This window comes from Cynocephalus volans, chromosome 8 (assembly GCF_027409185.1).
Source record: "Cynocephalus volans isolate mCynVol1 chromosome 8, mCynVol1.pri, whole genome shotgun sequence".
NCBI lineage: Eukaryota > Metazoa > Chordata > Mammalia > Dermoptera > Cynocephalidae > Cynocephalus > Cynocephalus volans.
The window spans coordinates 71,413,455-71,440,552 of NC_084467.1; the positions used below are offsets into that span (position 1 = coordinate 71,413,455).

At 32.8% G+C, this 27,098-nt stretch overlaps 1 protein-coding gene across 5 annotated transcripts in view; it reads left to right on the forward strand.

The window, feature by feature from the left end:
• ADGRL2 (adhesion G protein-coupled receptor L2) overlaps nt 1-26,520 on the forward strand; it is a 180,618-nt gene extending 154,098 nt beyond the window's left edge. For 3 of the 5 annotated variants that reach the window (XM_063105500.1, XM_063105503.1, XM_063105502.1), the window contains exons 11-21: nt 339-464; nt 738-943; nt 2,016-2,189; nt 3,157-3,366; nt 4,313-4,533; nt 5,868-5,934; nt 13,884-13,975; nt 15,826-15,994; nt 18,611-18,739; nt 19,254-19,350; nt 24,521-26,520. In XM_063105500.1, the coding sequence (XP_062961570.1) occupies nt 339-464; nt 738-943; nt 2,016-2,189; nt 3,157-3,366; nt 4,313-4,533; nt 5,868-5,934; nt 13,884-13,975; nt 15,826-15,994; nt 18,611-18,739; nt 19,254-19,350; nt 24,521-25,275 (2,246 nt within the window). In that variant the 3' untranslated portion in view covers nt 25,276-26,520. Of the gene's footprint in view, nt 1-338; nt 465-737; nt 944-2,015; nt 2,190-3,156; nt 3,367-4,312; nt 4,534-5,867; nt 5,935-13,883; nt 13,976-15,825; nt 15,995-18,610; nt 18,740-19,253; nt 19,351-23,778; nt 23,817-24,520 lie in introns of those variants that run through there. The other 2 variants (XM_063105504.1, XM_063105505.1) reach the window with 2 other exon arrangements.
• The last annotated feature ends 578 nt before the right edge of the window (nt 26,521-27,098 follow it).

Genomic DNA, 27,098 nt, shown 5'->3' on the forward strand with positions numbered 1-27,098 from the left:
TATTTCTATTTAATTTTATGATTTAAACAAAACCTTGAAATTTATGTACTGTGAGTTCATACCCTGTTCATACTCATAGGCTAAAAGTTTGGAGTTTGTGGAGAAAAGACATAAAAATGTGAAGAAATAAAGTGATTGTACAAAAGTTTTTTAGAGAAGTCAAGGTTTAAGACCTGTTGAAGTAATTTAGTTTTTTATTCATGATTTTTTGAAATCTTAACAGTCAAGTTTTGAAAGTAGAAAAAAAAGAAAACAGCAACATCCTTACAATTAGCATTTGCCTAGTTTAACTTAAAGAATGCCCCTTTTTCCTCTTCTTTATCCTTTTCCTCATCCAGTTCTGGAAGTTGCTGTACTTAGTACAGAAGGACAAGTCCAAGATTTTAAATTTCCTCTGGGCATCAAAGGAGCAGGCAGCTCAATTCAGCTCTCTGCAAATACTGTCAAACAGAACAGCAGGAATGGTAAGATGGAGCAATCTTTTAAAAATTGACAGGTTTTGTTGTTGTTCAGTTAAACCTATTAATTCTTAAACGCCAAATATTTGACTTCTGCTATAACAAAAATGGCTTAAACATTTAAAAGCAGATTTAAAATAATGCCTTAGTTTATCCCAATAAACTTAATCTAAGTAAAGATTCCACAAGTGCTTTTTCATTTTATTCTTATTTTATTGTATCTTATTTTATTTATAAGCATATTTCCTGCAAGTCACATGACCATTTTTACCTTTCTAGGGCTTGCAAAGTTGGTGTTCATCATTTACCGTAGTCTGGGACAGTTCCTTAGTACAGAAAATGCAACCATAAAACTGGGTGCTGACTTCCTTGGTCGTAATAGCACCATTGCAGTGAATTCTCACGTCATTTCGGTTTCAATCAATAAAGAGTCCAGCCGAGTATACCTGACTGATCCTGTGCTTTTTACCCTGCCACACATTGATGTAAGTTAATGTATGCTAATGAAGTAGTGGAAGGTTATAAAACCAGAGAGGAAGTAAAACAAAACTGACATGTTGGGGATGAGGGAGGGGAGGGAGGAGAGAAAAGACCTTTCCATTTGAATTTTCAGCATTGGACTAGGTCAGAGACACAAGTTTATTTAAGTCTGTGAACATAAAATTAAATGAGCCTGGTTCAGTGATTATTAGAACTTAAGTGTATTCTTAATGAAAGCTAATTCAGTAATCAACAGGAAAATGTAAATGACTCTAATTTGTTTTGGAATGAAAATTAACTCTTACCTCAGCAGTAGGATAGCCCTGTATTAACTCTTCAGATGCTGTCTTTTTTAGTGTAGCAAATCATTATTTTAAAATTCATTTTATTGATTTTATTTGATACAACTATTATCAGCTATTGTCTTTAAAATATATAGGATTGAGGAGATGTGATTCTTTTGCTGTGCCTTAGAATGCAAGTTGATAATTAAATAACTACACTCTTGGAAGATTGCAGAATTTTTGTTATAAATAGAGTGAATAATTGCCCACAGATAACCAAGTGGATCTCTAGAATTGGCAAAGAAATAAATTTTTGTGGTTTTGGTCCTCATATCTGCTTGATTCACTCTTGAGAGCCTGAGGTACTAACTGCATGATTCAAATTGTCACTTAGAACTATCCAGAAATGGGCCTAAACTTGAAAACGAATTTTTAATACACTTGATCCTTACAGAATTTTCTCAGAACAAATTCATGGCTCTAATTTCATCAGAAAGGAAAAAAAATGATTCTAATGTACCGTCAGTATGTAAAATCATAAGATGGAAATTTTAATTGTGTAAAATGGGTCTTTGGTAATTTAGAGTATACTTCAGAATGTTTCGGACTATAAAGCCCCTTTTAAGCTAGATATCTGCCTTGTATAACATAGTCCACAATTTTGCTGATGAAAAACTTTATAGTCCGAAACATGCAAAGTTTAATCTAAATAACCTTTCATACATGTTAAACAATTGCTATTGCCATCTTAGAGTCTAAAATCCTAATTTTATCTTCTCATTTTATTTCCCAGCCTGACAATTATTTCAATGCAAACTGCTCCTTCTGGAACTACTCAGAGAGAACTATGATGGGATATTGGTCTACCCAGGGCTGCAAGCTGGTTGACACTAATAAAACTCGTACAACGTGTGCATGCAGCCACCTAACCAATTTTGCAATTCTCATGGCCCACAGGGAAATTGCAGTAAGTATTTGCACTTCTAATTAGTAGCCCAGAAAGACCTTAGAGATTCAAAACAGCTTGTGTAATAGTTCCATCTTTGGGTGCTTATCGTAACTAAAAAGCAAACAAAGTAATGTGGAATTCTAATTGTTTCTACGCTGTCCATATATTTTAAGAAGTCTTGGAACTACGTTATTGTTACTTCTCAAAATCACGTGCTGTAATATCACTTTACAGGGTTGTTCTAAGTTTTTCTCCTTTGGGCAGAGGCAACCAGGGATTTAAAAATGAACAGCAAATAGGTCATACAAAAGACACAGAAGGCTCTAAAATTTAGCATACCCTTCCCATCACGGGCACTTGAATCTAGTTTTACAGCTTTCCCTTTAAGTTTACTAACCAGTTTGTATACCATGATAAGCTGCAGATTTCAGAAAGTCAGAATGGCTTCTGGAATGTGTCTTAGTATTCCTTCTTTTGATTGAAAGAATGATAGCCAGAAGATAAAAATACTTTAAGAAATATAGCTTTAAAACTCTCAGATCTATTGTGCACTCAATTCTCTGTATGTAAATATTTAGAAACCCAAGGAGAAGTGAAAGCTTGAAACTTGGCATATGTGTTGGCCTGGAAAATCATTAAAATGTCAATTATTTTTAATCATAACTAGGTATACTTTATCATGTTAATATTTTCATATTATAGGTAATTATTTCAGTCATTATTTTGAAATAATCAGGCTCTTGCATTATTGTCTAGGGAAGATCTTCCTCTTACATAGGTCATTCTTTAAATATAAAAGTCGATGACATAATATTGAATTCTGTTATATGAGCAAAATTCCTTTTTAGTATTGAGCCCTATTTGAACACACATAAATTTTCTTCAGAGTTCAATATTAAAAGATGAGCTATACATGTGAAAGTTCTTTTCCTCTAGTTGATGTAGTGCACAAATACTAATGTTCCTCCTGTCTTTTTATTTTCAGTATAAAGATGGAGTTCATGAATTACTTCTTACAGTCATTACCTGGGTGGGAATTGTCATTTCCCTTGTTTGCCTGGCTATCTGCATCTTCACTTTCTGCTTTTTCCGTGGCCTACAGAGCGACCGCAATACTATTCACAAGAACCTTTGTATCAATCTTTTCATTGCTGAATTTATTTTCCTAATAGGCATTGATAAAACAAAATACACGGTAAGCACCTGTTAAGTTATTGTCCTCAGAGCTCTGAAAATTATTTTAATAGGTGTGAATCTACATATGATACTGATAAAAATATTTCACCTTGTAACTTGCTAAAATTGAGATGGCAATATTGAAAGATAATTTGTAATAAAAAGACAGCCCAGTCATTAAGGAACATTATTATGAATTAATTGATTTTGTATATTAAGTTACAGTTGTGTTTTTGTGTTTTTCTGGGTTGTTATTAAGATATATAATTTGACTAGAAAAATGCTGGGGCTATACAAATGAAAAGATCCTATTTAAAAATTTTTTATTGTGCTTACATAGTCATTCTGACCAGTGATACTTTCTTCATATTCAGAGCAATTTGTTTATCATCGTGAGGTCTCAGTATCAGAAACGGAACTTAATTAGTTAATGCTTCACCCTATATTCATTGCACTGGGATAATTTTAAGAACACTCTAGATATGACAGGAAAATAATCCTAGTAATTAGAGTCAGGGTATTTGTCATTAAAACAAACTTCTATTACAGAAAATATATATTTATAAACAGCTATTCTAAAGACTTTTAAAGTAAATCATCTACCAGAGGAATATTTAGATTTTATAATGGATAAATTCAAGGAGAAAAATTAAGATATGTTTTCTTATTTGATATTTAATTTCACTAAAAATAGTAAATGTCTTAGTGATGAAATCTGGTATGGTTGGCATTATACACTGTAGGCATTATAATAAGTCTTCAGATTTGACAGTGTTTTAACTTGTTTCCGTTTATGAAAAATAAATATTTTTAGGAAGCAATAGTGTACCCTAAATAATGATGTACTTTTAAAATAGTGATTTCTGTCAGTGAATATTTTATAGTTTTGGAGTGTTCTGTTTGTATTCATGAATTTTGTGTTTTTCGGATTTTTTTTTTTTTCTTTTTCTTTTTCTTTTTTATAGATTGCATGCCCAATATTTGCAGGACTTCTACATTTTTTCTTTTTGGCGGCTTTTGCTTGGATGTGCCTAGAAGGTGTGCAGCTCTATCTAATGTTAGTTGAAGTTTTTGAAAGTGAATATTCAAGGAAGAAATATTATTATGTTGCTGGTTACTTGTTTCCTGCCACAGTGGTTGGAGTTTCAGCTGCTATTGACTATAAGAGCTATGGAACAGAAAAAGCGTAAGTAATTGCAAGCGACCTGAGTGTTTTTCAAGTGAATAATTTTTTAAAGCCTGTTAGCTGTCAGTGAGGGTCCCTGACAGACTAAAATAGCATCTGAAAGCTTTATTGGTAAGAGAATGGGCATGCCGTGCACAAATTACAATCAAGTCTTTTGTAATTTTCTAGGTTCAGAGGATTTGTACTCTAGCAAGGCAGATTCTAAATTACGGACTTTCTTTTTAACACAAAAGATTGACCTGAAACAAATTGAAAAAGTAAATAACTTTTTGGCCTTAAAAAGATATTAAGTAAAAATTCTTCTGAACTTAAAGCGTCTGACAGGTTTAACTACTCAGTTTTAAGCTAATGCTTCATTAGCTCTCTTTGTGCAGCCGACCCTCTAGCTAACTCTCATTCTGAATTGTGACAGTAGCACATTCCATCCCATATGTTTTACTTTGAAAATATTTTATCAGGCAGTTTGAAAGGATTAAAATAAGTCACTGTCTTTCATTTATTAATATGTGGATATTTACTGAAAGTGACAGAAGGTAGACATAGCCATGTTTTTAAGGATTTTATTTGCTGGAGGCATGAATTTGCCTTCCAATTCTTTTTATTTTTTCCTTTGATAAAATTAGTTATATAAAGATTCTTTGGACTAAAGAAACCTTTTTGATTGTACAGATGATGAAAGACAAAAGAAATTCAGTGGGGATTCAATATTATATGAAAAATCTTATGCATCATTTACTCTGATACTGTAGGAGTTCTGTGCTTTGATATTTTTTGTAGTATTCATCTGTTCCTAGTGGAGATATCATATTTATGCCATACTGTTTTGCAGCAAACATAACATCTGAACAGTATTTTTTTTTTTGTCTGTTATGTTCCATAGGGTTAAACAGTTGATCTCAGATCTGAAGGGCAAATTTTGATGATTACACGTAGAACTTTAAAATGATGAGACAATTTGGAATATTGAGTTTCAAGTCTTTCTTAGTATTTAGGGGTGGGGTGGGGTTTACTGTTTTCCCTTACAAGCACAATTTTGTATGACTTTATCAAATACGATATGAAAAACAGCAGGATGAAATAAATAAATTATCCTTTGTTTCTTTCCTTCTTTTTTTTTTTTGGCAGCTGGTCAGTATGGGTATCTGAACTGTTATCCTTTGTTAATAGGTCAAATCCAACTCAGAATTATTAGAATTGTTCTTGCCCAGGATAAACGAATTTTTGAAGACAAATGTAGGAATAGTTTCATTTATTAGGTTTTCAAAATTCTGTTTTCCTGTGATATTGAGTATCCTTTGGAGCTACTTATGCACATTCTTTTCTTTTCATAATAGTTGCTGGCTTCATGTTGATAACTATTTTATATGGAGTTTCATTGGACCTGTTACCTTCATTATTCTGGTAAGCAGACTCTATTTTCCCTTTCTTTTTAGCTTGCCTTAGCAGTGATATTTAAACAAGGATGGTTTGATTTATCTGTGCATTTAAATCTTTATCTTACAGGATAATATTATATGGAAATATTACACCATTATTGAGAGTTTATACACTTGTTAATTAATACTACTTCTGAAAATCATCTTTCCTCTAAAGATTCTTTTTCCTATTTCTAATTAAGTATGCTAAAATATCATGTCCTAATCTAAAAAATATACTTACATATTAGTCACGTTATGATTTAAATGAATTTTTTAGAAAAGTGAAAGAATATTACTTTAATTTTTATTATATTAATTTCAACATAATAATTTAGTACTTTCAATGTCCACACCCTAAATTATTTTTAGGCCATAAAACTTTTTAAAGCTTAGATTAATAAGTGAATATTAACTCAATTTTAAACTCGTTAGAAATTACTTTTTCTAAGATTTAAAATATCAAACAAAAAATTATTTTTAAATTAGTTTGATACAAGTTAAGAATGGTTACATTAAGGTATTTTTAAACTTCTTACATTACCCTTAGTCATATCTGAAGTATAGTTGAAGTAAAAGATATGTACATTTCACACAGTTACTAATACAAAGCAAAATGAAAATTTGAGATGAATGCCTATATGAATTACATCAATAAAATATTCTCAGGTGTTCCTGGGAAAGCTGATTTCTCATCGGAATTGTTCAATCCAGATGATCGCCCCAGTTTTTGTTCTTGGTTTATGTGAATTAACACAGCCTAAGCCTGCCTAGAGTTAAATGACAAACAGCTGACATCAAGATGTGTGCTCTTTAAAGACAGTCGTCATCTTGTCCCCTAAGCCCTTCGCCAAACATTTATACTTTGAAAAATATAAAGACTGCTTTAGGGATATGTTTTGGTCTATAAAAACATCATGTGTTTACTTCTGTTGTACTGCAGTTTTGTTTATTTTATATCTCTGAAGATAAATATTGACTTTAGAGCATTAAAAAATTTTTCATTTGGCAAAAAGCAGTTAATGCTCACACATACTTAACATTGAGTAAGAAAAGAGGTAAAGGACATTTTACTTTACTGCCTATCTAGAGTGATGGTCTGCTATCATTAGTATCGACATTGTTATCCACTACCAAATCTTTAAGGTAGAGATGTGAAGGGCTTTCTGGAACAGAGTTCTCAACTTAAAAACATACAAACAAACAAAAACTCAGCAGGTAGCAATCACAGTACAGAGCTCCTTGGAATTATGCTCCTGCAATTGCTTTGCCCTCTAATAGTCCCAACACAGAGGTAGAATGCAAAACATTATCTTGCAAAAACATTGTCTAATATAAATCAAGATATGATATGATTGTACAGCATATGTTTGTTGAAAATGTATTTACCTACATATATTCCTCTGGTGGTATAAGACATTTAAAATTCAATTCAGACACAAATGCTAATAATTTAAATTAGGTTGTATACTGTCCTTTTAAGGAATATTCTTATAACAAAAATTACCTAATGATATTCCTAGACAGCTTTGCAGTTCCAACTTTTCTGAACTGAAACTGTTTAACTTAGTACTATTAAATAGGTGTACATTTTTAATAATATTGTTCTGCGAAGAAAAAATAATATGCTAAGGAGGATGAAACTAACTCCATCTGCATTTCTATAGAATGTCTTGCCTACAGGCGCTAGAGTTATTATATCTATGAGAAAAGTTCTGGTAAGTAATGAGCAGTGGGAAACCATTAGTATGCCTGAAATGGTTTAATGAAAGCTTGGATCATGACACGTCAGGAGCTGTTCTTATCATTTGGACAGCTCCATCTGCATCGTTAATAATTAATTCAGTTCAGTAAGAGTTCAGCTCACACACTCATTTAAAAGTCTTCTTCAGAAAACACCTCTCTGACTGCTAGTCCCAGGGAGAGAGAGGTTTCTGCTTGGCTAACAGCAAAGATCTGGAGATACAAGTACAGTTTTAGAGTTGCATTTGCCAGGTAGCAAAAGCTCCAGGGATGACAGAAAGGGTCAGAACATGTGCAGTTCAGCTAGGTTACTTCAGAGTGGTGTTTCTGTTCTTCTGTCTTATCATATCCATGTCAGCACTGCAAGCTGTGGAATGAATTTTAAGCTGCTAAGCTTAGACGAATGTGATTCAATTGAGCAGGTTAATGACCATAAAACAAAATGTGCGCTCCTATAATCTGTGGTGCCTTTTTCTTTTTATAAACTTCTTTGTATTTTCATGTTCATCAGTATGGATGATGTTTAGCTGTGCCATATCATGATGCAGCATTGAAGTTTATCAGCAAACTATATTGGCAGATTATTTAAATAATAATTTATGAAATTATGATTTGAGGATGCATAAAAGAGTAATATTTGTCAGTGGGAGAGAAAGAATGCCCCAGTCTGGTGATTTACTCTTTTTAGCTGAATAGAAAATTTTTATTTCTTCTGAATTTGCTCTTTTACGTATAGTTCTATTAAGAGATATCCGTCTACCTGTACACACAACACATGCATAGAGCAAAGTTAAAATCTGATTAATTCCTGAATGAGTAGTTTCATCTCCAAAATTAATCATCAGGATGGGCATTTAGACTGGTAGGTTGACATACATATGTACAACCCTAATAACCTATACTTACTAGTGGCTTCTGTGTGAATACTTGAGTAACTACATATATTTACCAGGTTTAAACAAATCTTCGTATACAGTGCTGTAACTCCCCCTTTTTCCTTTCTCACTGATGCATAGAGTCTTTCAATGTATCCCAAAATAGTATGTTTAAACTTGCTAGTAATTATGTTGGAAAGAAAAAACAAAGAACAAGAGGAGCAAAAAATGATTTTGTTGGAATTCTAAGGAGAAGAGCAGCGATTGAATGGCAGAGACCTTCTCTATTTTTTGCCTGCCTTCCAAAGAAAAATTGGGAAAACTCCATGTTTGGTGGTTGTTATTTCTTTTATTTTTTAAATGCATACCCAGGCAGGGATATTGGGAAGAAGTCAAAGTAAGAAGGAGAACGAAATCACTCATTCTAACCAGAAGGAAAAAAAAAAAAAGAAGCACCAAAGTATGTGACTAGAAGGAGCCATTTCTGTCATAAGAAAAATGCAAAGCAGAGAGGAACTCAGATTTGCAGCCAGGAGTTCATTTGAAACCAACCTTTTTTAGTCTTAGAGTGACTATAGATTTTATCAAAGATGTTTTTATTTGCTCCTGTATCTCTTGTTTTGATTCCTACAGTTGTATTTTAAGAGAACAAGAAAGGAGTAGAAGAGAAAAAGGGGGAGAAATCTACTGAAATATTTTACTCTTCAAAATCATCATTCTTATCAATGTAGTACCTCCTGAAAAAGATCATAGCAACAATATTTAGTCTATGAAACTAAAATTTAGCATTACATTTGAAAGCATTGGAGAGAACCATAAAACCACATTTAAAAAAATGTTCATGCTTCAGTATATATTCTATTTAGTTCCAGAAAATTTTTCACAGTCATGTGTGTTGGTAGCATATTAAATAGTTCATCTAAATAATGTAATTTTTTAATTTCTCTAATAAGACTAATAAATATGTATTAGTGAAATTTTTCAGTTCTTTAACAAGTTGAGGAAAAGAAAAGTCTTATATTTAGCACTTTTTTTACCATCTTATATATTATGATTAACAACATCTTGCATGCTTTTTTCATAATTACTTTGTTTTGAAATGATGGTATTTTGTCCTATTAAATATACCATTGCCTCATTATTTGTATGCCTTCAAGTCAGAGTTCAGAGGCTAAATTAGTGCTGGATTTAAATATAAATTTCTTGACAATCTAAGTATTAGTGTATTGGCTATTATTATTTTTTTTATTTCCTTAAATAGAATTTATAGACACTTGTAAAATAATCTGAGTTAAAAAATCCTTCTATGGTTTTATGATTATTTTTTCATTATTTTTAGTTGTCTTTAAAGAAAAACATTCAATTTTAATTATGTTCAAACAGCTTTTTAAGATTTTATTTTTATATTTGCATTTGGGTTTTATGAGATTGTGTGATATTTAGCTACATGAAAGTATAACTGACATAAACAGGTTTGGAGAAAATACAACAGTTGTTAAGCATACAACTTGACTAGTGGGAGTAGAAGTGTGGGTGTTTTTGCCAGTTGCTGATTGTGGGATGTAGTGTTTTACAAAGGAAATGGATAATTAGTCAGTTCTGTCAGATGTCAGGTGGAAGTCTTTTGAACAGTTTATGTTATTCAGGATTTCTTTAAGGTGGTGTTATATATATTAATTGATTTATTGTTATCTTCAACAGTAGAAATGGAACCTTTTTTTATATAGAACTATTATATTTTTGTTTTGTTAAAAGACTTCTAATTTTCTCGCCCAGAAGAAATTGGTTAATTTTATTTGGAGAAACAGCTGTGGAGTCAGACTGCATTGTACTGAATATCACCACTGACAAAGTAGCTATGTAATCTTTGGCAAGACACATCTCAATACTCTGTAAAAACTGGGTTTGCAAGTGCAGCTTGCTACTTCTGAAGGCAGGATTATAGCTGTTTTCTCCCTTTAACTTTTTTGTGTTTTCTGAATTGTATTTGTAACTAGAAAGATACACTAAACAGGTATATAATATCAAAATCTCAGTTGAATGAGGGGAGTGAAAAGGGAGAGATATATTTAACAGTCTATCTTTAAGGATTAATTGAGATAATGTTTTCTGTGGCACATTCAACTTGGTTAGTCTTCAGTCTTAAGTAGAAAAAAAAGTCTGTTATATTTAATTTAAGCTTTAGTTGTATTCTTATATAGGTAGATTTTATTTTCTTATTTTGCTATATTGGAAAATGTTTCTTAGTTCTTAAATAACTGCTTTTTACCTGATTTTCTTCACTGAAAAATATTTGTTTTGATGAGTTTACCCTCCAGATTTTAACATTTTCTACTCATTTTCTTTTCACAGCATACTTTATACATCCACATTTTTCCACTTTCACATTCTTTACTTTCTTTATAATTTTATACATTGTAGTGGATTATTAATAACTTTTTTTCCTTTCCGGAATATGCTACTACTAATATTTTGTTTCTGACGGCATGAGTGGATAATTAACATGTTTAGAAAATAATGAACACCAAATTGTGTCCCTATATGCTTCAGGAAATTGTCTAAGAAAAGGAGAGGGGAAAAACAACCCTAGGTCCAGAAGTTTGAAATAAAAGAAAGAAATGTTTTATCAGGACATTCAAAAAGAAGGGGAGAAAAATTTAAAGGATTTTAACTCTTAATCTGTAAATCAGCTGTAGAGGCCAAGGGAAGACCTCCCCTTCACGCTCTTGAAAAATCAACTGTTAATCACAGATTAATAGGAAAAAACAGCATAACATTTATTTGATCATAATTTTATGTGACAAGGGAGCCTTCAGAATGAAGACCCAAAGATATAGGGGGAAAAAAACCTGTTCATTTTTATGCTTAGGCTCTATGATACAGGAACAGTATAGAAATGTGATGTGAATAGATATGACCCTAGACTGAGTGGGGAAATCCAGCAAGGTCCATCTGTTCAGATTCTTCTTGACCTCTTTGTGTAGCATTCCTTTCTCCAGGGTATAGGGCAGTCTTCAGTCTTAACTGAAGTTAAGTTCAGTCTCCTTCTGGAATGTGGGGGTCTTATGACCTAGAATCAGACAAGGTAGGTCAGAGAATTTCTTTATGGCCAACTCCAAGACAGAAAGACAGGGGGAAATTACAGTATAATTTTAGTCTTTATGGCTGGCTTTTGAAAAAGAAGTACTGATTTCTATGACCCACTTTGGGGAAGAGGATTCTAGTTTCTGTGGTTTCTATGTAGAATGAGGCTGAGACAGGAGGGCAGGAGAAGGTCAGAGGAAGACTTTGCTTTTGAGGCTGCTTCTGAGGCCTTCACTTTGGGGTATCACTTTCTGAGCTCTAACATAGCCATTTTACCTAAGAGTTATAGTCAGTTTGTTTGTTTACATGGGTTTTGATTGGTTGGTTGGTTGGTTGGTTGGCTGGCTGGCTGGCTGGCTGGCTGGCTGGCTGGCTGGCTGGCTGGCTGTGGTTGGTTGGTTGGTTGGTTTTCTAGGATATTTATGGAGTTCTTGTTTTTAATCATTCTTTAATTTTACTAGTTAAGGCTACTGTTGCACAAAATAAAAAACTAATAACTGTTGTTTTTACCTTTTTTTAAAAAAAAATTAAAGATACCATGACTCTTTGAAAATCCAATTAAATATTTTCTGTGCTACCAGAAGGATCTAATTTCTCAAAAGCAGAAATTGTGTCTACTCACCCACAAAACAATAAGCATTTCCTTCTGTGAAGCAGAAACATCAATAAATGTTTGTTGAATGCAATGTATCATATTGTAACATCCCTAAAAATACAAGCATTTATTTATATTGTTATTAACTATAATAATCTTCAGAAAATGTTTCTACAATTTTATTTACTCTTTCTCTAGATAAGTATTTTAAGAAATTGTTTAAATCCTTTTTTTAAACAAGACCTGCTTTTGTCCTCAAGTAATTAACATTAAAGGATAGAATGCTATCTGCCAGCACTTGCAAATTATGCCCATTAACCTCTTTTTATACCTCAAGGGGAAATTCCAAGAGAAAGACTAAGGCACACTAGACAAAATGACTGATACACAGCTTCGATTAAAGCTTTTGCTTGGTTCTTAAACTTGTCATTAGGAACAACTTGGAAATTTTAATTTATTACCCTATATCATTTTTTTCTAACTATAAAATCAGAAGTAGTGATGAATGAATAAAATAATGTTATCACTTAATCATGTGCTATTGTGACTAAGTAAAAATGATTATGTTACTATAACAGTTGTGTTGATTATCTGCCCCTAAGGAATTGCATTTCCATGTACAGTGGGTGAAATGGGTCCTTTTCTGAATATACCATTTGGGCTGGTACTTTCTAAGTCATGCAGTGCTCATAACAGCTTTGTTTGTGTCTTTTTAAAAGTAATAATCCAAAGTAAATAAAATGTAAAACAAACAAAAAATCCAGGATCAGTCTAACTTAGTTCTGTTTTTAGAGCGTTAAAATGGGACCACCTTCCCTTTCTCCAGCATTCTGCCAGGTGTTTGTAGAAGCAAATGCAAATTACCAACCTTTGTCTCTCCTCAGTCAAAGCACAACTCTTTGAGTTCATTCATGTGACCTCTTGGACCTCCTTCTGTGTCAGAGTCCATCTTCCCCAACTGGCTTTTGTTTGCACCTAATTCTTTGCACAGCTGAATGTTTAGAAGGACTCAAAGAAGCCTTTCCTCAGAATTCACCCATTTCTATACAATATCAGGTCATAGAAAAAGCAGGACTATTGTCTTTTAACAGTTAAATAGCAGATATACATAAAAAGTTTATATTAGTTTATCCTCACAATTACCTTATAAATAGATTGTGCCAATGTTATTATTCTCATAATAACATCATTAATTAATCATAGTCAAGACCTAGACTCTCCACCAGATCTTATGGTTCTGAACCCAGTGATTCTTCCACTATAAGTCATGTGATGTCAATACTTCTTCTAAGAAATTCATGTCATTGTTTCCATCAGATGGATTTTAAGCCCTGGAGTACTTCTAGCTAAAGAAACTAATTTAGGTTTTCTAATTTATTTAAGCATTATCACTTGTTACTGACTTAATGAGGTTGCGATTTCATGTCAAATGATAAATCATAATACATAGCCAGAGTATTTTTTATATAACCTCAATTGGTCATTGCACACATTAACTAAAAAGAAATCAGTGTCTACCGTATACACATGCCATTGATATTTAACTGCAGTAACTCATTAAATATATTTGCAAAAACATATCTATTTTTTTACTCTTTGCTCATAGTGCTCTAATTCTTTTTTTCTTCGTTATAACAGCTAAATATTATCTTCCTGGTGATCACATTGTGCAAAATGGTGAAGCATTCAAACACTTTAAAACCAGATTCTAGCAGGTTGGAAAACATTAAGTAAGTGTTTCATATTTTAATTTTGGTACTTGACAAACTAAGTAAAGATATTCTCCACAGGGAACAGGGATTTCTCTTCTGTCAACTGTAGAAATTATTCAGAATGAAGTTTTACTCATCAAGGTTTTGAATCTCACTGTTACCATGTCACAGACATTGGTCAAAAATTACATAATAATTTCTGTCTTGATCTAGAGCCAAGAAATTGTTTCAGTGGCTTCGTGTAAATTCCATATCACTGTAGCAATTTCATTTAAATTTAAACTGCAGTTCAAAACGATGTTCCTGTTTGCATGGCTGATATGATGATACTAAGTTTTTTTTGTTAAATGACTTTATGATTTAAGGATTCTGAGCAGTTTCTACTCCTAATCTTGTTTTCCTAAGAGAATTTACTTGATTACTATTGTTAACTTGAAAATTACCAGTTGTTTTTATGCTACTTAAACAAATGTTTACTTTATCCCAGTGTTGAATAAAAGCTGCAATATTCTATCAATGGAAAAATGCTACCTAATTAACAAAAAAATTGATAGCTGTTGATTCATTAAATCATTTTATGGAAACATTTTCAGTTATTTTTAAAATATGAGTCTTTTAATTTAGAATTTGAAGAGGTATTATTCAAGTTGGTTATAATGGGATTGTGAAAAATACTACTTTTAATGTTAAAAAAACATGGCAGATCTGTGGTAAGGGTAAATTTTTTTAAAAAATTAGATGTTTGAGAGAGGTTAGCGTCAGCTTCATTGCATGTTGCATGGTAAGAGAGAGAGCTAATCTTTAGCATCTCTCTCTTTTCTTCCTTTTCCTCTTTCTGTCTTCTCATCTACACCAGTAATTACCGTGTTTGTGATGGCTACTATAATACGGACTTACCTGGGTAAGGTAGAACCCTACATTAACAAATTTATGGCATGATGTATATTTTTTACAAATCCGTCAATATCATGAACTGCCCTTAATTTTTATAATTATTTTGGAGTATCTAATTTGCTATAGTATTTTTAAACTATAATATGCCTTTATTTTTTAACTGCTTGCCTCTGCATTTTGACTTTCTTAATTTTGACTACTTTATAAAATATATAAATGCTTTCTTATTACTTTCTATTTTAATTCTGTCTAATAATTTTGTTTCTCTTTTCTGCTTATAATGCTTTCTAGCTATGAAGATAATAAGCCATTTATCAAGTAAGATCATTAGTTAGACATGGAATGCTCTGACTTTAAATCCTCATTCCGTCCTATTTTCTACAATTCTTTTCTCCTTAAGCTATTCATGATGAAATCTCTCCAAAATTATTTTATTTTGAAGTTGTTCTCATGTTTTTGTCCCATTTCAGCTAGGCTTCTTCATGCTTTAGTTATAAAACCTTAGGTTCACCTAAGACTAGTTTATTAGAATCTGAAGTTTAGGTTTGTTAAGTGATTATCTGCCATTTAACCTTTCTGTATGTGTCACATTATTCGGTATCATATGAGTACACCACAGGAATAAAAATACAGGAGTAAACTAATTAAGGACTCCTAATTTCTTTTACCAAAATGCACATAAAAGATAATAAAGTCATGGGGGACGTTTTACACCTTGTATTTTAATATAGTTTTGATACCTTGTTTATTCTAGAGTAAGGAAAGGTAATACCTGCTGTTGCTGTTTTCACTGGAGGCTGCAGTACTAAATGCTATTCTTTCTTAACTGATGAAAGGTTAAGGTCAAATTGCTGTTGAATTTGAATGTGAATATAGAGAAAGTCTACTGCTACTACTGATATGTTAATATTTAAGCGTGATTTGTGTTTTTCCCTCATTGAACCTGTTAAAGAAAATTCACTTTATTTTTTCAGGTCTTGGGTGCTTGGTGCTTTCGCTCTTCTGTGTCTTCTTGGCCTGACCTGGTCATTTGGGTTGCTTTTTATTAATGAGGAGACTATTGTGATGGCATATCTCTTCACCATCTTTAATGCTTTCCAGGGAGTGTTCATTTTCATCTTTCACTGTGCTCTCCAAAAGAAAGTAAGTGAGTGAAAACACCTAGGGGCACAGCTTGCTCATTCTTTGATTTGAAATCAATAGATATAATAGAGAAGACTTGAAGTTTCAGCGGGCGTATTATTAAATAACATCATATTTTTAATTATAAATTAATTTTAGTAACTGTCTCAAAATTCACACTTCACATATAAAATATGCCAATACCAGTCATCTTTTGGATCTCAACTTGGCAATGTTATAAACTAAATACATTAAGATTTCTTGTTTGCTAATAGAGTCTGTAAAATGCTTTGAACAAAGGGTATTCAGGGTAAAGGAAAGGTTAAATAAACTGATTCTTTGGTCACAAAAGAGAATGCAGTGGTCTAAAATGATATTTACTATAAGGATAAATGACATTAATTTTAAAAGCAATAGACATACAAAAAATCAATATTACTGTTGCCTTTTGAGTAATTTTGAAAGTCCTGAAAACCAACAATTTAGTACCTCACATCTTATTTTGTCCTGATTTTATGTTAAGGGAAATCAACAAAAATGATTCAAAAATTAAAGTTGAAGATGAGAAACTTTAATCTGTAGCAAGAAGATGTGAACCTAAGAGAATTGCTTTGCTGCCATTTGAGTTTAAAATTTCCATGCTTTTCACTAGGTATCATCCTTCCCCTGCCTGCATATCTAATGTAGTCTTTTTATTCTGTTATTACTAGTGGGCCACTAAATTGAACAGAGAAATAGAATTGTGAAAGTGAAAACTATTATGTTTTCAGTCCTGACAAGATGATAGTGTTGTTACTTCCATCAGTTTTGAATAAGCTATAATTTTGAGATAATGACAGTGGAATGTGCAATACTGACAGATAATGTACATTCACAGCAATATAGGCATTAGGCAAAACCAACATTGGAGGGTATTATTTGGATTAAATACCATTTTGATTGCCATTGTCTTGGTTATACAGCATTTGAGAGCAGTTAATAGCCATTAAATGTGAACAATTTTTTTTTGAGGTATCATATGTTATTTAGTAACAATGAACTTTAACTTTCTAAACATTGTCCTTGGTAATTATTTTGGTTTTTATATATTTCCTACATAAATGAGCATTTTGTATACAGGCATATGATCATATATTCATAACGTCTGTGCTGTTGTGCCAAATGTCTTTGACATGAAGCATAAACTTAGGAGAAAAAGGGTGAGATAGTCATTATTTCCTCATATAGTTATGTGCATTAATTGAACTAGGAGATTTTACTATGCTTTTTAAATTAACAATTATATTTTAAAAGCATCACTTCTTTTGAACATGTTCTACTTAGTCTTGTACAGTCTATCAGGTGCAGTCAGGATGGGTTGTTAAGAATATGATATAAAATAGTTAAGTTAAAATCATGGTCTTTACTGCTTGGATGAGCATAGTTAGGCCAAGAAAATGCTTTGAAAGCTCAACTGCATTGTTATTTGTCCTAATAGGTGTGATTAAATAAAGCTAAGAAGATGGGAATACAAGTGCACATTTAGATTTTAAAAGGCCATGTTGTGACTTCAGTTTTCTAACTTTGCAAGGAATAAGTTGCAGAGTCATAGTCTTTGCAGGCAGATGCTGAACATGGGGATGAGGGGAACCTTTGAGTGTTTTTTGTAACCTACTAGAAAAAAAATATTTTCTTATACAACTTCTCCTTCTTGTCTGTCTTGTAATTTCAAAGGCTGGCTCTAATCTACAATCAAACATGCATACAATTTAGCACCCTCTTCCACCTCCTCCCAGTTCTATACCACTGCTCTGGTGGGGCCCTATTATTGAGCAATTGTTTGGACTTCACTTTTCAAAGTTTAGTTTAAACTTTCTTTCAGACCTAACAGCTCTTCTATTAATATATCCAGGCCTCAGGGGAAAAGGGAAATTACATGGGTAACTCATTAATGTGAATGGAAATTGTATAAATAGTTCCCTTGTGTGCTAATGAAGTGAATAGACATCTTAGACTCTTTACACTAAATGTTAAAGCTAGACACATCAGAAAATGAAGAAAACATTCCATCCTAATTAAAGGCAAATGTATCAAAGTAATTTTTTCCCTTTATTCTTATGCCAGAGTAGTCTTGTCATTATAAAGAGGTTGCCCACAAAACTGTGCAATCCAGTAAAAGAGGTTTATGTATTGACCTACCTAAGAGGATATGAAGCATATAAAACTCAAATGACTGAATTACACAGTGGTTCAATGTAATTAAGCAAAGAAAATACTACATTTTTTGTCCTGTTTCCTTAGCACAAAATACAAAAGTGGAGTTACTAAATATGTAGATAACATAAAGCTTTAAATATATTACTATTGTATTAATAAATAATTAATATTTGCATAATAACAAGGTATACAGCATTACTATGTGTTATATCACATTTTAAAGATCCTATCACCGGTCTAGTGGACAGAGATATTTTTCTGATTGCTATTTTAGCAATTTCATTTGAACTTGGTTTTGCAAGTACAATTCATTTTCTCCATCGATAAGTCTTAGTGGAAATTGATTCTTCTTGGTTGTCTTCACAATTCATTTAATTGGAGAAGGAGAGAGAAGCACATATGTTCATATTAATCCCTTGGTCTCGTGATTATTCAATGCAGGTACGAAAAGAATATGGCAAGTGCTTCAGACATTCGTATTGCTGTGGTGGCCTCCCAACTGAGAGCCCCCACAGTTCAGTGAAGGCATCAACCACCAGAACCAGTGCTCGGTATTCCTCTGGCACACAGGTAACAAAGAGTTTGACAGCATCTTTAATTAACCTTATTTATGGAAAGCCTCCGGTGACATGTTCTATTTAGATGCACTAATTGTCTCCTCATTATAATTATCTAGATAGCAAATACTTGTGTTTTTTAGTATTTTGGTTTTAAGGCATTTCTTCTTTAGGTGAGAATATCCCTTTTGAGGAGAGTTCTTTATACCATAATAATTTCATATGCTAAGGCACAGTGCTCATAGTGGGCACTCAATAAACATTTGTTGAATAATTGGTCATCTCCCCTTTTGAAAACAGAGCAGTAAAGTAACACATTTTTAACAGTAGAAGATTAAGTACCCCTTGTTAGAAAAACATCAGAGCAGAATTGATCTCCTTAGATTTAGACCAGAAACAGCACACATTCTTTAAAAGTCCAACAGATAATCTCACACAGATTATTTAGGGTAGGTCTTAGTATGTATGTCTTTAGTAAGGTAAGGTTGGGGAAATTAACATATCTGTCTTGCTACTTTATACAATAGAGTCGTATAAGAAGGATGTGGAATGACACTGTGAGAAAACAATCTGAATCTTCTTTTATCTCAGGTGACATCAACAGCACTTCAACACTTAATCAAGGTCAGTTATTAGGAAAATTTGAGTTTACAATATAAATTTTGTACTTTTTGTTAATTCACAGTAATTCTAGAGAAGATGCTGAACTTTTCTCTCAAGGGTTTATATCACAGGTTCTTAAACCTGTTGAGTCAACTTTTATTATCATTTATTAAAGTACACATAAATTTCTTTTATTCAGTAATGTTATAAAAAAAAATAAACTCCCCATTAACAGAATAAACTGGAAAAAAATAATTATTTAAAATATACTTTGCCACAGATTAAAATGTTTTTCTAGTGAGTACAGATTTATCTTTTCTAACCAAGACATTTATGAAAGCTTTCTTATTAAAACATTAATATAATTAGAATATTATATTATTCTATTTATGTAAAACAGTGCCAGTTTTGCAGTGAATTCTTACTTGTAAAGTTCTTTTATTTTGTATTTCTTTCAAAAGTAGAAATAAATGCTAAAAACATTTCCCATACCATGAACCTTTATTAATAAAGTACATGAACGTTTAAAAAGTAATTTTTTCTATATTGTTTGATGTCATATAAATCAATATAATTCTTACGGTATGCCAGGAAATGAAACAATTTTGCAAGATAAGAGCATGAGTGCGTGCACACACATATTCCTGAATAAAAGCTTAGTAAATTTCAATTTAATGTGGAAAAATTATATCTTATTGAGTATGTCCTTGGAAAAATAGTTTATCCAGGTTTTTTCAGTTTTGATGTGCTGATTTGTAATGTAAGTTAGAGCCTACCACAATGAAATATTACAGACATTTTTAATTGACATTGTTCTGATGAGATTCTGATTTAAAATGAAAAAAAAGGAGTATGTGTGGCATCAAAACCATCCTGAATTTTAAAATATTTTTAGTCAAATTATATTAGCTATGCAGTACATGTTTGATAAACATTGAAAGGTTTGTCATTTTTCAATTGGAATGAGTGAAATGTGTGTTTATTCCATTGCTTTGATGTTTTACCTAATTCTAAGATGACTGTTAAAAAGTAAATAAATTATTCAATGATTCATTTTTGAAACCTGGCAAATAAGATTGCAGAATGAAAATTCTTGTTATGTAGAATTTGTGAATGATCTAATTCATTATACAGTCTTTTTTTTTCCTCAGCATGTGTGCTTTTGCATTTACTAAGAGAAGCTTTTTGCAATGTGTCATACTTTTTACCTGTTTGTGAAAGTTGTTTTTCCTCCTGCTTGTGTCAAAGTTGGTATTAACACAGATGTTTTCATGAGGGATAATCCCACACCTGTAAACTCTGAAAGTTTGAGATTCCCTCTTCTGGGCCTCAGCAGTTACATTTTTAATATTAAGGAGTAACATCTTGAAACATAATTTTGATCTCTATGCATTTAATTGCCATTTTTGTTTAACAGTGATTTTGTATAAATTAGTAAATGTCATCCTCAGCAGGTGTTTACTTGGGGGACTTAGAAAAGCACCTGTGAATTACTGAAATTTAACTTCTCTCTCCCCTTTCTCCTTCAAATGAATAGTTCAAATAGTCAGAAAATTTCAGATTTTCTGTTGCCAACTTGTCCACTGCCCTTGATGAATACAAAAAAATACTGCAACTGTAACACTAAAATAAGAGAACACTAAACTAAGAGAACTGATGTATTTTTTTCTGTTTTTTTTTTTTGCTTTAGGAATGACTGGCAATTACCTACTAACAAACCCTCTTCTTCGACCCCACGGCACTAACAACCCCTATAACACATTGCTCGCTGAAACAGTTGTATGTAATGCCCCGTCAGCTCCTGTATTTAACTCACCAGGTGTGCTTATACTTGCGAATAAAACTACCTTTCTTTGCTGCTAAACAGAGCTCTGATCTTTGCCCTGTTTCTAAAATACTCAAGTTGCCATATATTTATTATTACATTCTTAATTTCTCAATGAAAAGAATATATGGTATTGCCCATGCCAGGCTTCTAAAACTGCACTATATTATAGTAAAATCTCAGTCATGATAGTATTTACAATAATTATCCATGTTTTTAACACAGGTGGCATAAATCTTAATATATTATTACAGGACTGACATCACATGGTCCGAGAGCCCATCTTCAAGATTTATATCATTTAGAGGTATCCTATCTATATAATATACTGTTCAGTTGACTCTTAAAGCTTGCTGACAAAATTTGCTTCTGGAGAGAATTAGCAAATGAAGATAATTTGGATGCCTAGGTGTAGAAAACTACATTCAGCATTATGAAAATAATGAAACTATAGTATAGTGCAGCTTTCTGGGAGTTCTTTTTTCATAAGAAAGCTTTGAGAATAAAGTTAATATTAGTCAGTTTATAACTGTAATTTTTAATTGGGGGAGGGGGAGAGATTATCACTAACCCATCCTGTATTACTGTGTTTTCTAATAGCTTATTTATTTTAAAAGTGTATATATTTAATATTAACAAAATTTCAAGATTTTGGTAAAAGTTGTCACATTATTACTGCTAGCCTATAATCTTTATTTGTGATTAATATTGGCCACTAAATTAAATGCAGAACTTCATTTCTGTTTTTTTTTTTTCCTAAAATTCTTTTTTAACGTAACTGCAGCTTCTCTTTTCATTCTCTTGTTTTCTTACTTTCCTTATGCTTTCCTCTAGCAACCTACAGAGAGACAAGTATGGGAGTAAAACTTAACTTTGCCTATCAAATGTAAATTTTTTCAGCATGATTTTTAACGGGCACAATTAAAACATAACTAGCAGTCATGAAGTAGACTCAGCGGGCAAGTGGTTCACAATTTGCAACTAAAATGTTACCAGATTCAAGCAGTACATCTATCTGTACTGCCTTTTGTCAGTAATAGAGGTCTGTAGCAAATGCTGTTCGTATTTAACTATATGCAATGCTGAAATAATTTGCTCTATAAAGCCTGAAGTACTGTCAACCAAAATGCTTAATAATTGACTTATCATTTCTGCATTCCCACAGTAATCTTGCTACAGGCTGTGGAAAGTCTTCAAGTGAATTACCTGAACTTGGGCAGAAAAAGATGCCTCTTCAAAACCAGTCAAAGATGTCTTAAATCTGCAGTATATCATAGAAAACACACAGTATATATTTTTATGCTTATTAAGCCCTGATAAAAAGAAAAGAAAATGTCTGAAAAGATTGAACCTCTACAGAGGAAACAAATGCTATCATGTGATCCATGTGTCACCTATAACTTAAAGCACCAAGTGTTTTCTACTGGTAGATCTTATAAAGATTATGGCACATATATGAATTTATTAAGCTAGAGAATTATGTCAACCAAGTAAAGGAAGCCTTACAAATAATTTTCATAACTTCATTTTGTTACACACGGAGCATGATACAAATTCAGTTGTCAATTTTTCAAATGTGGAAGTTGGGTCAGAGTTTTTAAAATAATGAGTCACTAACAAATACATTCCCCCTCATTTTCTCATTTTCTGCTGATGACGATTTATTCAATAATTACCAGGTATTTTATTGGTCATGAAGTTTGTCAGACAATAGAGATTTTTTTTGTTGTTTAAAGAAATCGAGTTTTCTAGGATATCTGCAGCTTTAAGAGTGGAGCTAGCACTAAAAAGAGAAATTTCCTATTTTTTTCCAAGAGTTAAATTTTTTCCTAAACTCCTCCAAGCCTTGCATACAATGCAGCAGCCTCACAGTGGTCAGTTTCATTTCAATAACATCATTTCATTCCTTTTTTTTTTTTACAGACCTATCTGTAGACAAGTGATTTTTTTGTTTTTCCCTCTAGGATTTTGAGAATGATTAATCTAACTTTCCATGGTGCAGACCATTTAATTTTCTCTAATACTTTTTTCTTTCACTTGCTTGAGAAACATTGTGATGTCTTAGTTTACATGTTTATGTGTCTGTAGAAAATATAACTGATTCAAATAGAGCATGTTATCATGTATTTTTTTTTCTCCTGAACCTCTTTTCATATCTTCAGCAGACTTATCCAATCTTTCATTCCTTTAGAAATAAAAATATATTAGCCAAGGGTGACACCCTTCTCCCATTCCATAGTTAATATTTATTCTTGATTTAATTTCTGTAACCCCATACTTAAGAAATCTCCAACATTTCTGCGTTTGATCTCCATGCCCATGGTGTCTATGGGCCAATCTTGTAAAGTAGACTCTGCTGGTTCATTCGGTGCTGTCACTGTGACTGATGCAGACTGCAGGGCTGCAGGCAAACCTTGACCGTTAGAAGCCTGGGGCCATTGCTATTAGAGAGATTTTTAGGACCAAAAAAAATCACAATAATAAGAAACATTAAATGAAAGAATAAAAGGCTGCTATTGCTGGTAATCTCATTTGTTGAACCCTTGCTCTGACTAAGTTGCTGAGAAGCTTAGAAATTCTTCATCATGTTACAATAAATCATTTTACTTTCTTTTATATATCAGCTACTCTTAGGCCAGATAGCCTGAGCAGACAGACATGATGTGAGTGTCCAAAGTGAGTCATCCCACCTGCTGTCTACCGTGTTGTTGGATGGTGCTTGTGGGCCTCTGGTCCCGTCAGTATGAGAGATGGCTGTCTTTGTTTAACATGAATTCTTTGTATCTGTCCATTTCTTCATTCTTTTTTTTACTTCATCTCCAGAAAAAGGAAATGTTAGAATGTCGTTTAAAAAGTTGCTTGCCAGTTATGTGGGTTTATGTTGTACATTTGCCTTTCGGTTCTGTATTGTGACTTATTCCTTTTTATTTTAGTGTTGTTTAGGACAAATTCTGTTAATTTTATTTTTATAAGCCATAGTCTTGTACTTTAAAATGTAAATGTCACTAATGAATTGCTTTGCATTAACTATGCAAGGGCATGGAGTGAAGTTTTGTTTGTAAGAGTGTCAGAGATTTGACCAAAAATCAATTAATAACTGTCTCCCCGAAATTGATAAAGTAATATTCTTTGTGCCATTTCCCTCCCTGGAAAACAGTATTATTTTTTTTTTTAACACTTTTTCTGTTATCTAAGGGGTTGCAACTGTTTACAGTTGGGAATGCAGGCGAGCCTGGCACTTTTCAAGTGTCAGCTTTCAAATATAACTTTGTCCTGAACGACATTAAAAAGTTTCGTACAAAAGAAATAAAATTTCTTTAGAAAGAAACAAAGGCAGTAACGGTAACTCCCCCTTTTCTGTTTCAGGACATTCACTGAACAATGCCAGGGATACAAGTGCCATGGATACTCTACCGCTAAATGGTAATTTTAACAACAGCTACTCACTGCGCAAGGGGGACTATAATGACAGTGTGCAAGTCGTGGACTGTGGACTAAATCTGAATGATACTGCTTTCGAGAAAATGATCATTTCAGAATTAGTGCACAACAACCTACGGGGCAGCAGCAAGACACACAACCTGGAGCTCACACTGCCAGTCAAACCAGTGATTGGAGGTAGCAGCAGTGAAGATGATGCTATTGTGGCAGATGCCTCATCTTTAATGCACGGAGACAACCCAGGGCTGGAGCTCCATCACAAGGAACTTGAGGCACCACTCATTCCTCAGCGGACTCATTCCCTTCTCTACCAACCCCAGAAGAAAGTGAAGCTCGAGGGAACTGACAGCTATGTCTCCCAGCTGACGGCAGAGGCTGAGGATCACCTACAGTCCCCCAACAGAGACTCTCTCTACACGAGCATGCCCAATCTTAGAGACTCTCCCTATCAGGAGAGCAGCCCCGAAATGGAAGAAGACCTCTCTCCCTCCAGGAGGAGTGAGAATGAGGACATTTACTATAAAAGTATGCCAAATCTTGGAGCTGGCCACCAGCTTCAGATGTGCTACCAGATCAGCAGAGGCAATAGTGATGGTTACATAATCCCCATTAACAAGGAAGGGTGTATTCCAGAAGGAGATGTGAGGGAAGGACAGATGCAGCTGGTAACAAGTCTTTAACAGTACAGCTAAGGAATCCCAAGGGCCACATGCAAGTATTAATAAATAAGTAAAGACTCCGTTGGCCCAACGCAGCTCCCTCAAACTCTGCTTGAAGAGACGCTCTGTTGACCTATCATCCTCCAGTGTAAAAAAGATGACTGAACCTTGCAGTTCTGTGAATTTTTATAAAACATACAAAAACTTTGTACATACACAGAGTATACTAAAATGAATTATTTGTTACAAGGAAAAGAGATGCCAACCAGGTATTTTAAGATTCTGCTGCTGTTTAGAAAAATTGTGAAACAAACAAAACAGAACTTTCCAGCCATTTTACTGCAGCAGTCTGTGAACTAAATTTGTAAATATGGCTGCACCATTTTTGTAGGCCTGCATTGTATTATATACAAGACGTAGGCTTTAAAATCCTGTGGGACAAATTTACTGTACCTTACTGTTCCTGACAAGACTTGGAAAAGCAGGAGAGATATTCTGCATCAGTTTGCAGTTCACTGCAAATCTTTTACATTAAGGCAAAGATTGAAAACATGTTTAACCACTAGCAATCAAGCCACAGGCCTTATTTCATATGTTTCCTCAACTGTACAATGAACTATTCTCATGAAAAATGGCTAAAGAAATTATATTTTGTTCTATTGCTAGGGTAAAATAAATACATTTGTGTCCAACTGAAATATAATTGTCATTAAAATAATTTTAAAGAGTTTGAAGGAAATATTGTGAAAAGCTCTTGGTTGCACATATGTTCTAAAATGTTTTTTCTTATACTTTGTCATGGTAAGTTCTACCCATTATCACTTATTTTCCACTGTATACAGTGTTCTTACTTTGACAAGTTAGTCTTTATTCTTACATCTAAATTTCTTATTGCCAAAAGAACGTGTTCAATGAGGAGAAAACTTGGAAGCCAGTTACGCCATGCCTTGCACAAATGTGGTGAAATCTAGAAAAGACTGTGTGTTGCTCCTCTGTTTATTCTTGAACAGAGGACAGAGGGCACTGGGCACTTCTTACAAACTTTCTAGTGAACAAAGGTGCCTATTCTTTTTTAAAAAATAAAATAAAACCTAAATATTACTCTTCCATATTCCTTCTGCCTATATTTAGTAATTAATTTATTTTATGATAAAGTTCTAATGAAATGTAAATTGTTTCAGCAAAATTCTGCTTTTCTTTTCATCCCTTTGTGTAAACCTGTTAATAATGAGCCCATCACTAATATCCAGTGTAAAGTTTAACACGGTTTGACAGTAAATAAATGTGAATTTTTTCAAGTAGTTAACGTGCACTTTTATGTATGATACATAATTAGCTTTAACACATCGGTCCTTTCCCATCCCTTGCCCTCTTGGCTTAGGTAACTTCATACTGTAACCCATGGATTTGTGAAAGAATACAGTTAAGCGGCCTATTTGTTCTTATGCTGAAAAGAATATATTTGTATTCAAATTACCCACTACAAATGCACAAAATTTGGCAGATAAGTTTCAACAGAGAAATATTCTGAAACTATTTTTCTTTGTTGTATTGAACCACAACTAAAAAAAATAACAACAAAAAAAGTAGGGTTGGAAATTCTATGATCAGATTTAGGCATCATTTTTAAAATTGATTTTTCAGCAGCTTTGAGAAATTCCTAAAACTTATTTTTACATTTTGAGGATTGTCTGTAGACAGCTGTGAATGATATTTGTTATCATACATAGGTTTTACTCCAAGTTCAAAAAATCATATCATTGAATCTGAACAAATAGATTTTTCCTGTTTACATTATAAGCATTTATATGAAATTCTTGTAAAGCTTAGTAGTTCTTTCAAAT